The sequence below is a fragment of the Alosa sapidissima genome, chromosome 19, assembly GCF_018492685.1.
Source record: "Alosa sapidissima isolate fAloSap1 chromosome 19, fAloSap1.pri, whole genome shotgun sequence".
Classification (NCBI taxonomy): domain Eukaryota; kingdom Metazoa; phylum Chordata; class Actinopteri; order Clupeiformes; family Clupeidae; genus Alosa; species Alosa sapidissima.
The window spans coordinates 20,045,401-20,058,451 of NC_055975.1; the positions used below are offsets into that span (position 1 = coordinate 20,045,401).

Consider the following 13,051-nt stretch of genomic DNA (forward strand, 5'->3'; position numbering starts at 1 on the left):
GATGAATCGTCTAGGAGAAGTACGTCGAAATTGATCATGTGTTACAGCGCACAAAATCCCAAATATCTCACTTCTTATTGGGTGTGGTTAATGAAATATGCATATGTAAGTTATTCTTCTTGGGGAGTTACACACACCTTCCAAATTTGGTGTGCGTAGCTAAAACTATATGCCAACCACAGTATATCAAAATTGTTCATGTGCACAATGCACAAAATCCCAAATATCCCACTTCCTGTTGGGTGTGGATAATATGGGTGTGGGTGTACATATGAAAGTTGTTCGTCTTGGGGAGTTACACACACCTATCAAATTTGGTGTGCATCTGAAATATGTCAACCACAAGACTAAGTGACATAAGGTGGCGCTATGGAGTCCATAGGCCACACCCAGGGCCAAGCCTTTGTCCATGACAGCTTTATTGGGCACCTGTTGTGTGTGCCAAATTTCGTGAGTTTTCGCCTATGGAAACCACCTCAAAAAAGGCGAAACGCGGCAGGATACCACCAACTAGAATAATAATCCTTACAGAAACAATAGTGCCTTGAGACTTTCGGTGCTTGGGCACTAATAAGATGCCTCATAGCAAATAGCTAAGCTAGAGCTAGGCCTACTGTATGACTGTACGTTTCTTTTTAATGGTAACCACAAGTGGCAAAAGGTAAACACAAAGAAAGCACAAATGCCATAAGTTAAACACAACCACTCAAAATTGATCACACTTGTTTCAAATGATTTGAGACAACCAATATCAGCTAGTTCAGAGTGTAAACAGGTTGCTGAACAGGGCAGGTTCATATCAACTATGGACAGAAACTATGAGTGAGGCATTCAGAGTATAGGCTTTGGAGACTGCAATGTACTTCTATAACTATGATGTTTTAAAAACAGAACAGATACACACGGAATACGTTTTACACTTTTGCTCAACTGTTCACTCACACTACACATGCAAACACATCCAAAACCATGCAGCTGTTTCCATAACAACCAACACTGCTAGATCCAAATTTTACAATAGTAGTTCCCTTACTTCTTGCTCAGTGTGTGAGTAAGTTGTTTTTGTTAATTATGTGTACACAACAACAAAATTTTGGGATACAATTAGGACCGCTGTGTTGTGATTGGATGCCTGAGATGTTTTCAAAATCAGCTGTTCAACAATACAAAAATGTATCCATGATCTATGAATATCATGGCAATGCACACACAAGGGAGGCCCAGTAAATCATTAGTTGTTAAACATGAATGTGATCATGCAAACCACATGAAGAAACATAATGCAAATACAAACACAATGATATTTGGACACAAGGCTGACAAGTGGACCTGCCACGCCACCCCCCTTTGCCTACTCTGTCTTTCTATGCTTGCTTATTTACACACACACACACACACACACACACACACACACACACACACACACACACACACACACAATTCATTGACTCTGGTTTCTCGCTCGTTAGACAGGACTCTGTGCTCTGCATTCACAGACAGTTATCTGTTGTTATGTGCACAACGTCACCTAAATACAATGGTGAGGTGTTTAACGTTTGAGTCACCCAGGCACGTAACTCTGAGTGGCCACAATAAGAGCTGCCCTATCACCTCCTGGCACCAGAACAGTCCAAACAACCAGCTGACCACTAACCTGTTGTCCCTTAGAAAGCAAACAGATAGGAGAAAGGGAGACATAAAGATAGATGGTTGGAAGGGGGGAGCAGAAGCAGATGAGAAGGGAGAGAGGGAAGGAGAGAGCAATGGAGAGACAGAGAGAAAGAAGTTGACAAGAGAGACAGAGACAAAGGGATAAATGAAGAGAAAGATTAAAAAAGAGTAAGAGAAAAAAAAGAAAGAAAAAAGACTGAAACGAGATTAAGATTTGGTTATGAGCTGTGTCTGTCAGAGAAACACACACACACACACACACGTTATCTCTGGTGAACTGTGGTACATTGTATCATGCTCAGGCAGGCTGTATGGTTTGGTGACAGGAGAGGAGTGTCATGGTGCGTGGGCAACCGGAGAGCGCCTGTGTTTATGGTCATTCCATCCGGAGAGTGACAGTGTTAAGGGTCATTTCATTCGGAGAGTGCCAGTGTTAAGGGTCATTTCAAGCCAGAGTACGTGACTAAATCTGCCCATAAAAACAGCCGCAGTGCACATCACACGGTGTAGAGCTCACAGTATCCGTCATGAATCTATGGGGCCCTTTTTTCTTATTTTTTTCTGAAGTGACAAAACCATAGATGTAAACAAAAGAACAAAACAGATATACATCTGTGGAGTCGCTATACAGTATGTGGACAGATGACGTTCCAGACACTGGCTACTGTACATATACAAAGCCATCATGTGTAAACTCCCACCCTACATCTCTTCACTGCTACTCCGGCAGTCACATGTCCACCATACCCGCTCTTCTAACCATCTCCAGCTCAGAGTTCCCAATGTTCACTCTGAACTTGGTAAGACAGCCTTTAGCTTTGATGCCCCTAGAACCTGGAACTCAGCCCAACAGTCCCTTGGTCTGAGCTCGATCATCTCTTATGGCCAGTTTAAAGCTTTAATTTCAAATCTCCCCAGCCCAGTCTGTAATTGTTTTACTTGACCTCTTAACTACGCTTTTACCTCATTGCCATTTATTGGACAAATTGTTATATTTTTATTGTATTTTATTTATCTATTTACTAATTATTTTATTGTGTGTTTTATTGATATTTTATGAATTCACCTGCAAGTATTTGTTAGTGGCCTACAGTACACTGGCCTTATATTTTGATTACTATGTATCTCGGCTACATTGGAAAAGAGGACTGCCCTCAACTGTATTTCCGAGCATGAAATAAAGGTTGAATGAATGAATGAATGAATGACTGCTTCATCTATATACAAACTACAAGCTTTCTCTCTCTTTCTCTCTCTCTCTCTCTCTCTCTCTCTGTGTGTGTAGACGTGTCTGATGAAACCAAGCTCAGAGCTACCAGAGTATAAATGACCTAATGAGCATATGCTGAACAGTAACAGTAACAGCACTGTGTCAGAGTTATCCTTCATTTCCAGAGCTCCTTTCCTCCGAGTTGTACTCCAGACACAGAGAGATGTGCCCCCAGAGCGTTTGCCTCATTAACAGGCCAACTGTCTCCCAGATGGGCCCAGCTTTGCCTGTGGGAAACGAAAGGGACAAAGGCTCATAAATAGAGAATGTCCCTCTGATGGGAGGACATGCATGTAAATGTCCAGCTTCTGCAAATCTGCATCGTAAGCAGGCAGATGTGGGGATTGGGGTTCGTTTGGAGAACTGAAGATGGAGAGAGAAGTGATAAAAGTGATGCAGGAGAGGAGGGGATAGAGGTAGACAATAAAGCACTGAGAGAGAGAGAGAGAGAGAGAGCGCTCAGCCGAGGGAAAGGACTGGACCACAGGTCTAAGGACAAGAATATCATCAAGAAACCAACCGTAACAACAGGGTTACAGCACCAAGAGGACAGATAAAACAGTAGAAAGTGAAACAGTGATTGCTTACACAGTTTGTAGACAAATGTGTAGACCCCACACTGTGGGTGATGTCGGTGAGTGATTTGGATTACTAGACAGGTGAGCTATTGCCTGATGTGACAGCAGTTATTTTAAGAAAAATAGGAATAGGAGGTTTTAAGACATCTCAGAATAACTCGTTATTGTATGTAAAATCCCTTATCTTTAATTAGAGTAAAATGGTGTAGGCATCATCATCTCATGTGTACACCAAGTGCTGCCATTCAAGAAAACTCAGTTTGATTTGTACCTATTCACATTAGACAGATAGAGCTCAGTGTTTTATTAGTGGGAATCTCCACATTGATTCAATGGGCATCTGAAAAGGGGAGCTCCTACATATATGTTAATCTGTGGGCTTCGATTTCCTCACTTAATTCTAATAGAGAAACACAAGCCCCTGATGAACACATCTGTCAACACAGCTGGCACCACGTGTCTAAGCCCCTCACACATGCATGGATTTGATTTAATCTTGTGGATATAGAATATAGAATATTCATTAATATAACTGGGGCAAGAATCTTGCCAGGTCCATGCATCCTTGTCTACAAATTGTTACTGCTATAAATTCACCTGTATTGCAAAATCCAATTTTTCCAAAGGGAAATATTGCTGCTTACAACAGCCTTGCCTTTGCAGCACAGAAATTAAACAATATTACAGATTACTGAATTCTGCAGAAAATGTCATATCAGCTACACACACGCACACAAACACACAGGCACGCACACACTCAGACACATGCAAACGCAAGCACGCACACGCAAACGCACGTGCACGCACACACACATAAACGCACGCACACACACGCACACGTACACGCACACACGCATAAAGACACGCACACACATACAGTATACATGCACGAATACACACACACACATAAACACACCCACACGCACATCCACACACACATAAAAACACACACAGATAAACACACACACACACTCACAAGCGAACATACACACAAAAGCACGTACACTATGTACATACTCATTTACATACACAAACGTTGCAAGAGTAGGGGTTGGAGACAAATTGACAAGCGTTATTTATTTTTGCGGAATGCGCTAGACTGAGTGGTGGTCATATTTTGTACCGATTTGTGGTACATCTAGTTAATTATCCACTTGATTCTCAATACTAATTTCAAGTTCTTGCCTGAAATTGCGCGGATGGGCTATTATTTCAACCGTAACCGCATAGCATAACTTATCATTACTTAGCATCATAATACTTACTATCATAACTTAGCATCATAATACTCTCTAACGAGTTTGATAACATTTCGATAGCGACTAGTCTACCGGCGCTGCTGCAGCTGAGGCGAGCAGCAGCAACAGACCAACTGACGGATTCCACCGAAAATTAAATAAAAAATAAATAAAAAATATGTTCTCCCCTTATCACCCGCGGGCCGGATGTGACAGGCAGTCGGGCAGGGTCCGGCCCGCGGGCCGTAACCCTGGCATCACTGTTTTAAGCTGTCCCAGACTTAAGTGCTATTTTTAGGTCTAAAATGCTTCGTGAATTACTTTTAGTGAAAAAAATTAGGAGTCCTAAAGTTAGAAGTGACACGCACATTATTTTTAAGAGTTGCTCCTAAATTCGCCACTTAGGAGCTACTTTTAGCCTTAAAATTCTTTGTAAATACGGCCCCTGATATGGAATGACTACAATTGGTGTGCATAAGATGGACTACACATCTACAACTTATATTGGATGAAATAACATAGATATTACATTTCTATGGGTTCTTGTGGACATTTCAAAACCCAATATGCTACATATACATATTCCTAAGGATAAGGGCTAGAGGAAGCACCAAGGGTGGGAGCGGGGCCGTCGGCCACTTTGAATTGAGACGTAAGATAAATTTGATCATATAAAGCACTACACATATTTTACATGAAAAAGATTGTCATGTATTGAGTCCAAGCTTTCAAATGGTGTATAATATGACTATGCTACATAACAATATGATGTATAAAACTATTTAGAATGTTGGGGGGAGGTGGAGGAGGGGGGTAATCGTTTTTAATATTTATTTATGGGGGTGGGGGGGGGGAGCAGGCGTTTATTCTTTTAATCTGACAGGACAGTGGAGAGCGTGACAGGAAGCAAGTGGGAAAGAGAGATGGGGTGGGATCCGGAAATGACCCAGCTTGGACTTGAACAGACCCAAATATGGTTTGGGCACCGTAACCAGTTGCGCCACATCCCCCTCAATTCCTCTGTCCTGTTGTACCTCCTCACCAGGTACCCCCTCTTACTCTTTTCTGACTTATCTGAAAGATGAGGAGATTCTGTGTGCCTCTCTCACAGTCCCAATTCTGCCTTGTGCTCAGTGGTATCTCTGTAACATTTTTTGTCATGTAAATTGAATATTTCAAGATTAAAAAACTCAGTGGTCAACAATGTAAATCATAGTTTAGTTTGTATACTGACACAAAAAAAAGTCTAGGTGCCTTAAAGATCCATGACACATTTATTTTAGACAGCATCTTTTTCACTGACAAGACAGGCAGTTTGCTTTTCAATGTTTACCTCAACAGTTACGCAATGTTTGATGTTGCATTTTTAAAGTCAAGAACAGTCTGTGCACTATTGCAAAACTACAGAAGGGATGGGTATTCAGACTATAAAAACCTGGACATACGGTCCCCCAAAAATCATACAACTTCTACTTTTGGATATTAATCTATATTGGTAAGTACTTTTTTGTGACAACACATGTATGTACTGTGTGATGGCTGAGCCAATCCATCAGTTCATGGACCAGTGATCTCGATTCTCAACCTGCTGGTGTGCCTCTTTGTTGTTGGTTGATGCGGATATAGCAGAATTAAATATTTGTGGCTTTTAAACATTCCTCATTCATATTTTAATTTTGTATTAATTCATATTCCTTTGGAAATATTACTATCTTTACATCAATTAAAGGCGAAAATGGAGAATCTACCAAGAATCCTACTTTTGGCATGTTTTGCAGCCTTGTCAGGTAAGAGGTGAAGTATTTGGACATATAATGGACATGGTCTCTAGGAACCAAAACGTGTTAGCATTCTATTCTGTTATCAAAACTTATCCTTCTCAAAGGTATTTTCTTTTGTCTAGAAAAGCTTTTCTTTGTCTCGTAAGAATTAAATTAGCTGTTATTGGGATCTCACTTGTTTCTCCTAAATCCCCTTTGCAGAGAACTACAGAGCAATAACAATAGATTGAGAGGTAAAACAGAGTAGTTGACCTCAACCCAGATCCAATCTAAGTTCAACTAAACATCTCAAAATACCTTTTATTTCTTCTCAATCTATTGTTATCGCTACTTATTTCTCTTTGGGGGGGTCAGGGATGTAGTGGTAAAATAAGAGGTGGGTAAACTATGAATTCTGAGATCACGGTAAGGTAGACTGTGCCATGCGGCATCGGATTTTTAAAAAAGTCATTCAGAATATGTTTGATGATGGTGGAGGTTATTGTCCAACATTTATAACAATACCAGTGATATTAAATGGTTCCTAGGGTGTTGATGAGTGTACAGTACATATGGTGAATGTGGATAATACAGTGTGTTTACTTGTGTTTAGCCTCCACTACACAACTCAATGGTGTTTTATGCCCCCAACGTCGTCTTCCAGGCAACGCTGCCACCGTCGACTTAAAGGCACTTAATCCTAAACCTAACCCTAACCTTAACCCATGCCTAACCATAGCGCCTTCCAGGCAGCGCTGCCTCGAAGACAACGTTGGGGGCATAAAACACCAAGAAACCCACTACACCCCTGTTCGGGGTTGGGGGGCACATTTGCCTTCCCTTTTTGAACAGAAATGTGTAGCACTCCCTTCTTTGGGGTTGCCATAGTATCTAATTCTTATGTAATTTTCTCAGAGAGCACTGACCTGTCTGAGAGTGTCTTTACCTTTCCAACACTGGGAACCACTGATCGTGTGACTTTGACTCCATCTGCCAAAAAGCCCCTGTCCCAAGCCAGTCTCTGTCTGCGATTCTACACTGATCAATCAACTCAAAGCCCCTGCTTCTTCTCTTTGGCCACGAACAGCTTCAGCAATGCCTTCTTACTGTGTCGAATGGATACAGGGATCTTCAGATTCCATATAGGCAGTGCAAGCACAGATTACTTAGGTTTGTCATACAAATTAAATGAATGGAATTCAGTGTGCGTGACATGGGGTGAAGAGCACATCACACAGTTTTTTATCAATGGAAAAGCCAGTGTGAGGAAGATCGTACCTATGTCACCAGATTGGCAAATATCCACCGATCATTCAATCATAGTGGGACAGGACCAAGACCACTATAGAGGAGGGTTTGAAGTGAAGAATGCCTTCGCTGGCCATATAACTGATGTCCACATGTGGGATTATGCCATTAGCACATGTGAAGTCCAACGCTTCATGGAAAAGATGTCCTTCCAACCTGGTAATTACCTCAAGTGGGAGAGCCTTGAGTTTGAGGCTCAGGGAAAAGCTAAGGTGGAGAAAAAGCTGCTGTTTTCAGCAGATGTATTATGTTAGCAAGGAGCGTATCAATGTAAATGCAATTTATGAATGATAATAAAAAATCATGTTATTCATGTTAAATTAATCTAGTTTCAGAACAACTATTCTGTTAAAAGTGAACTGTTTAAGGGTGTACTGTTACTCTTAGTCTGGCTATTAGAGCACACTCTTTAAAGGAAAATTCCGGTATTTAGCACTTTGAGTCCCTTTTCTGGTTTGTTTTGGATGAACTACTGTAGAGTGGTGGACACCGAAATTTTGACGATTGGTCCTGTCTCGACTTTCCTGGCTCGTTTTGAATCGCCTTTGACTAGTCAGAGTGGCTGCCTACAGGCATGCTCAACCATGTCCTAAAACAACCCTTAACGTTCGTTTTCAAAACTGTGCAACTCACCGAGTGGTTAGTGGTGTTCGTTGATGTTCCAAAACAAGTAGCATAGCGAAATGCAGTTTCTGTCGTGTTTTATTTGGCATTTTGTAAAATCCCATTGATTTCTGTTGGAAGACTCATTGCACGTTGATATTAATGCGCCACTGTCTATGCTTCAGGCTCAAATATTGAGCGGAAGTTTATTCACGGTTGTGAGGTGTCTGAAAAAATTGTTCCACAGTAGCAAATAAGACTGCTGGAAATCATACAATGCGCCAAAATATTTGATTTTAATAATCAACGAACACCACTAACCACTCGGTGAGTTGCACAGTTTTGAAAACGAACGTTAAAGTGATGGTTCGGAGTAATTTCACCCTAGGGTCCTTTGCACCATGACCCCGAGCCAAACACCCTCCCAGAACCTGTTTTCCCTTGGTCGAACCCTGGTCGAGTAGCGCTGTCAGAAACGAATGACTTTCTGCAGGCGTAATGGAACCAACTCGACGTTACTTCCGTGATTTGGGAAAAGCCCGTAAAAGTCCTGGCAGGAAGCATGCATAAGGATGTAGATCCAGGAATGCACTAATATTTTGTTCGTAGTACCAGCAACAATTATTAGTTAACACTAAGTTGTAAACACTTCGGAAAAAAAAAATTAGAAACTGGATATGCCAAAAAACGTTGATGTAATCGCTTCCTGCCAGGACTTTTACGGGCTTTTCCCAAATCACGGAAGTAACGTTGACGCAGCAGTATAGTAGCAGATAGTAGCATCCATCAGGCAAGTTATTTAAATAAACTCCTGGTGTACTTACAAACTTTTCAATGCCTTGTTTTATGAGTAAAGAACATACTGTAGAAGTTTCGTACCATTCAGGGCATTATTAGTGGGGTAATTTACGAGATAAAAGTTGGTTCCATTACGCCTGCAGAAACTCATTAGTTTCTGACAGGGCTACTCGACCAGGGTTCAACCAAGGGAAAACAGGTTCTGGGAGGGTGTTTGGCTCGGGGTCATGGTGCAAAGGACCCTAGAGTGAAATTACTCCGAACCATCACTTTAAGGGTTGTTTTAGGACATGTTTAAGCATGCCTGTAGGCAGCCACTCTGACTAGTCAAAGGCGATTCAAAACGAGTCAGAAAGGTCGAGACAGGACCAATCGTCAAAATTTCTGTGTCCACCACTCTAGTTCATCCAAAACAAACCAGAAAAGGGACTCAAAGTGCTACCAGAATTTTCCTTTAAGGTCCTCATGTTGGGACATTTGCACATTGTTGTGAGTGTGAGAAGGTGCAGCCATGTAAAGAAAAACCGGAAACACTTTACTTGACAGTATCAACATAAGACATGACACTGTCATGAACATAGATGTATATATACATATATATATATATATATATATATATATATATATATATATATATATATATATATATATATATATATATATGGTCATGAATACATGATACTGTCATGCCCAAACCCTACTCCTAACCTCTAACCCTAATCCTAACTCTAACCCTAACCCTAATAACTTGTTATGACAAAAACCAAATGTCACTTAATAACAGAAGCGTTATGTCATAAACGTTTTTGACTTGTTTATGACAAGTTCATGACAGTGTCATGTCACTCTTATGTCGATACTGTCAAGTAAAGTGTAACCGAAAAACCTCCATTACATGATTCCCTATGACAAGCAATTCTGTCCTTGAGCGTTCAATCACAAGTATGACAACACATGTCGGTCTTTATACTGTGTCTGTGTACATAACGGAGGATTTGATCAGAGTCTGAAAATTATCTTTCTCCAGACATGGTTTATGCACGGTACGGTATGTAAAAGAGCAGCTGAAACAATTTACTCACAAAGTGTGTGTGTCTGCGAGTGTGAAGAGACAGAGAGCAAGAGAGAAATAAATGAGTTTTCAATTAGTCAGAGGCAATGAGGGGAAGTGTAATAAATCTCTGAAGAGTCAAAAAGAAATCTGTGAAAGACCTCAAATCCTTTCTCTTTAGATAGAGCTGAAACTTTGTCATCAGCAATAAGTGATGTAAGATCAGTGTTTCCTGCTATAACCATTGCTGTCAGGGGGGTTCAAATGAAGAATGATAAATTGGAGGCAATGGGATCTTGGTGTCCTTCTTTGCCTCTGTTTAAGACATAGCTCTGATTGCATGCAATATATCATCCCACTGTATACCTCACACATGCGCGCGCATACACACACACACATCAATTGAGCACACTCAGCCTCAGACTATCCTCATGTCTCTGCCAGCAAAACCTTGTTCAAGCATTCAGATTGATGGAAATGTCCCCTATGAAGAAACGTCAACAAACAAGCATGAGGCACAAAAGCAGGTGAAGAGTTGAGGGATCACTGGTCTGTGGACTGATGGACTGGGTTAACCGGAAAGAAACATCCTGTTGTGTCATTGCCGAGTAATTCCACTTTTTTGTGTAGGAAAAGTCAAAATCGCTCAATAATGATTTAAAACAAGTAGAGAAATCCACTGGTAGACTGAGTAGCTCACCGTATGAGTAATTGTATCACAAACTTGTTTTCAGTTTTTTTCAACTTTTTTTTCAACTTTTTTTTCAACTTTTTTCAACAAACTTGTTTACAGTTTTTTTCAACTGTTTTTTTCAACAGTTTTTTTTTCAACACACTAAATCTTTGCTTGTCACATCATTTTCTAAACATGTCTTTCAAACACCATAACCCCACACCAAATCTGCAAAACCATACACCAATTCCACATAAGAGTGACATGACACTGTCATGAACACACTCTAACCCTAAACTTAACCCTAACCCTAACTTGTTATGACAAAAACCGAATGTCACTTAATAACAGCGGCGTTATGTCATAAACGTTTATGACTTGTTTATGACACATTCATGACAGTGTCATGTCACTCTTATGTCGATACTGTCAAGTAAAGTGTAACCCAGTTTTCTTTGGTACATGAAACACATTTATATCAGACAGCGGCAATGATTGGTAAGCGTAATGTCTACTGGCAATGTCACATACCCTGTTAATGTTAATGTTCCAATTATAATAATAATAATAATAATAATAATAATAATAATAATAATAAAGTGGCATCAGTTATATTGAATGTGGACTAGTCTTCAGGGCCACTGTGACATTTCCATTAGATGGAAACCCATGACTGTCAGTTGCTCCTGAAGCGCAGTCCAAATATAGCCACAGGTTAATGGACTAATGCCATCTAGCACATCGAGCTCATAATGACCCTTCCTAATTGGCCTCAATTTCATGGACAGAAGGGAGCATACAAATATGGGGCGTGGGGAAGAACCGGATATCACTGTAAGTTAACCCACAACACATCAAATTCCACAAGAAAGGAATAAGCCAGACCTCACGGTGAAGGGGTTAAACATATGATGGGCATAGGCTACGCGTATTTGCATAATATTTATTTCCTTTTGCAGAACGGCGATGCTGAATACACCTATGAGAGCATGGAGTAGGTGGAGGCAAGGAAAGGGAAGGTTTCTGAGAATAACTCAGTTGAAATGTCTCTAATGAAATGTCTGAAATGTCGCTGCCAGTTGTGGAGCGGACTCTAGGGTCATCATGGAGAAATTAGCTCTGCAGTGGGCAGACATGTCCTGTAATAGTGTTTTTGAAGTTATGATCATGACTTTTACAGTGCATGCAGTGCAAATCATCAGATGTGCTGGATCCTGGGTAGACTTTAATACAACACACTGAATTATTGATTTATTCATTGTTGATGGTTATTTTATTAACTAGTTCATTACACTTAGATAAGACATATAAGCTAAGCCTGAGGTTAGGGACTGGTAACCATATGTACTACCTGACAAGTATACGGAGTGACTGTACCAAGGACCACTTGAAGTGGGACTACAAAGTGTAATGGCAGTGTAGATCATTACTCTGACAGCACATGACTAATAAAATGTCTGTCAAGACATGGTTTATGCATGGTATGTAAAAGAGCAGCTGAAACAATTCATGAAAGAAGAATGATAAATTGGAAGCAGAGGAAACGTGGCCTCTTCCTTGCCTCTGCGTGGCTCTGATGATATGCAATATATCATCCACTGATTTACCTCACACATGGGTGCATGCATGCACACACGCACACACACCTCACTTGAGCATGCTCCTCATGTCTCTGTGCCAGCAAAACCTTGTTCAAGCATTCAGATCGATGGAAATGTCCCCTATGAACAAACGTCAACAAACAAACTTGAGGCACATCAGCAGGTGGAGAGTTGGGTTAACCGGAAAGGAACCTCCTGTTGTGTCACTGCCGAGTAAACTCCCATTTTTTTGTGTGGGAAAAGACAATATCACTCAATATTGCTTTAAAACAAGTGGAGAAATGCACTGGTAGACTGAACAGCTCACTGTAAATAAGTGTAACACATACAGTACCCTACATCATTTGTTGTGACTGTTAAACCGTCAACTGAGATCTTGTATCATGTAGCTACACTACTACACTCTGGGAGCATGTTCATGAACCCCCATGTTCACGCCCCCAGAATGTAGCGCTGTAGCTGTCTGGCAACTCAAGCTAGGTAATAATAATAATAATAAT

General features: G+C 40.7%; 1 protein-coding gene across 1 annotated transcript; it reads left to right on the top strand.

Annotated features, from left to right (window-relative positions):
• The first annotated feature begins 6,134 nt into the window (after window positions 1–6,134).
• Window positions 6,135–8,149, top strand: LOC121693215 (C-reactive protein-like). The gene is made up of 3 exons (XM_042072517.1): window positions 6,135–6,252; window positions 6,487–6,544; window positions 7,433–8,149. Exons 2-3 carry the CDS (start codon window positions 6,493–6,495, stop codon window positions 8,077–8,079), a joined length of 699 nt encoding a protein of 232 aa, XP_041928451.1. The 5' UTR covers window positions 6,135–6,252; window positions 6,487–6,492; the 3' UTR covers window positions 8,080–8,149.
• Window positions 8,150–13,051: the final 4,902 nt, after the last annotated feature.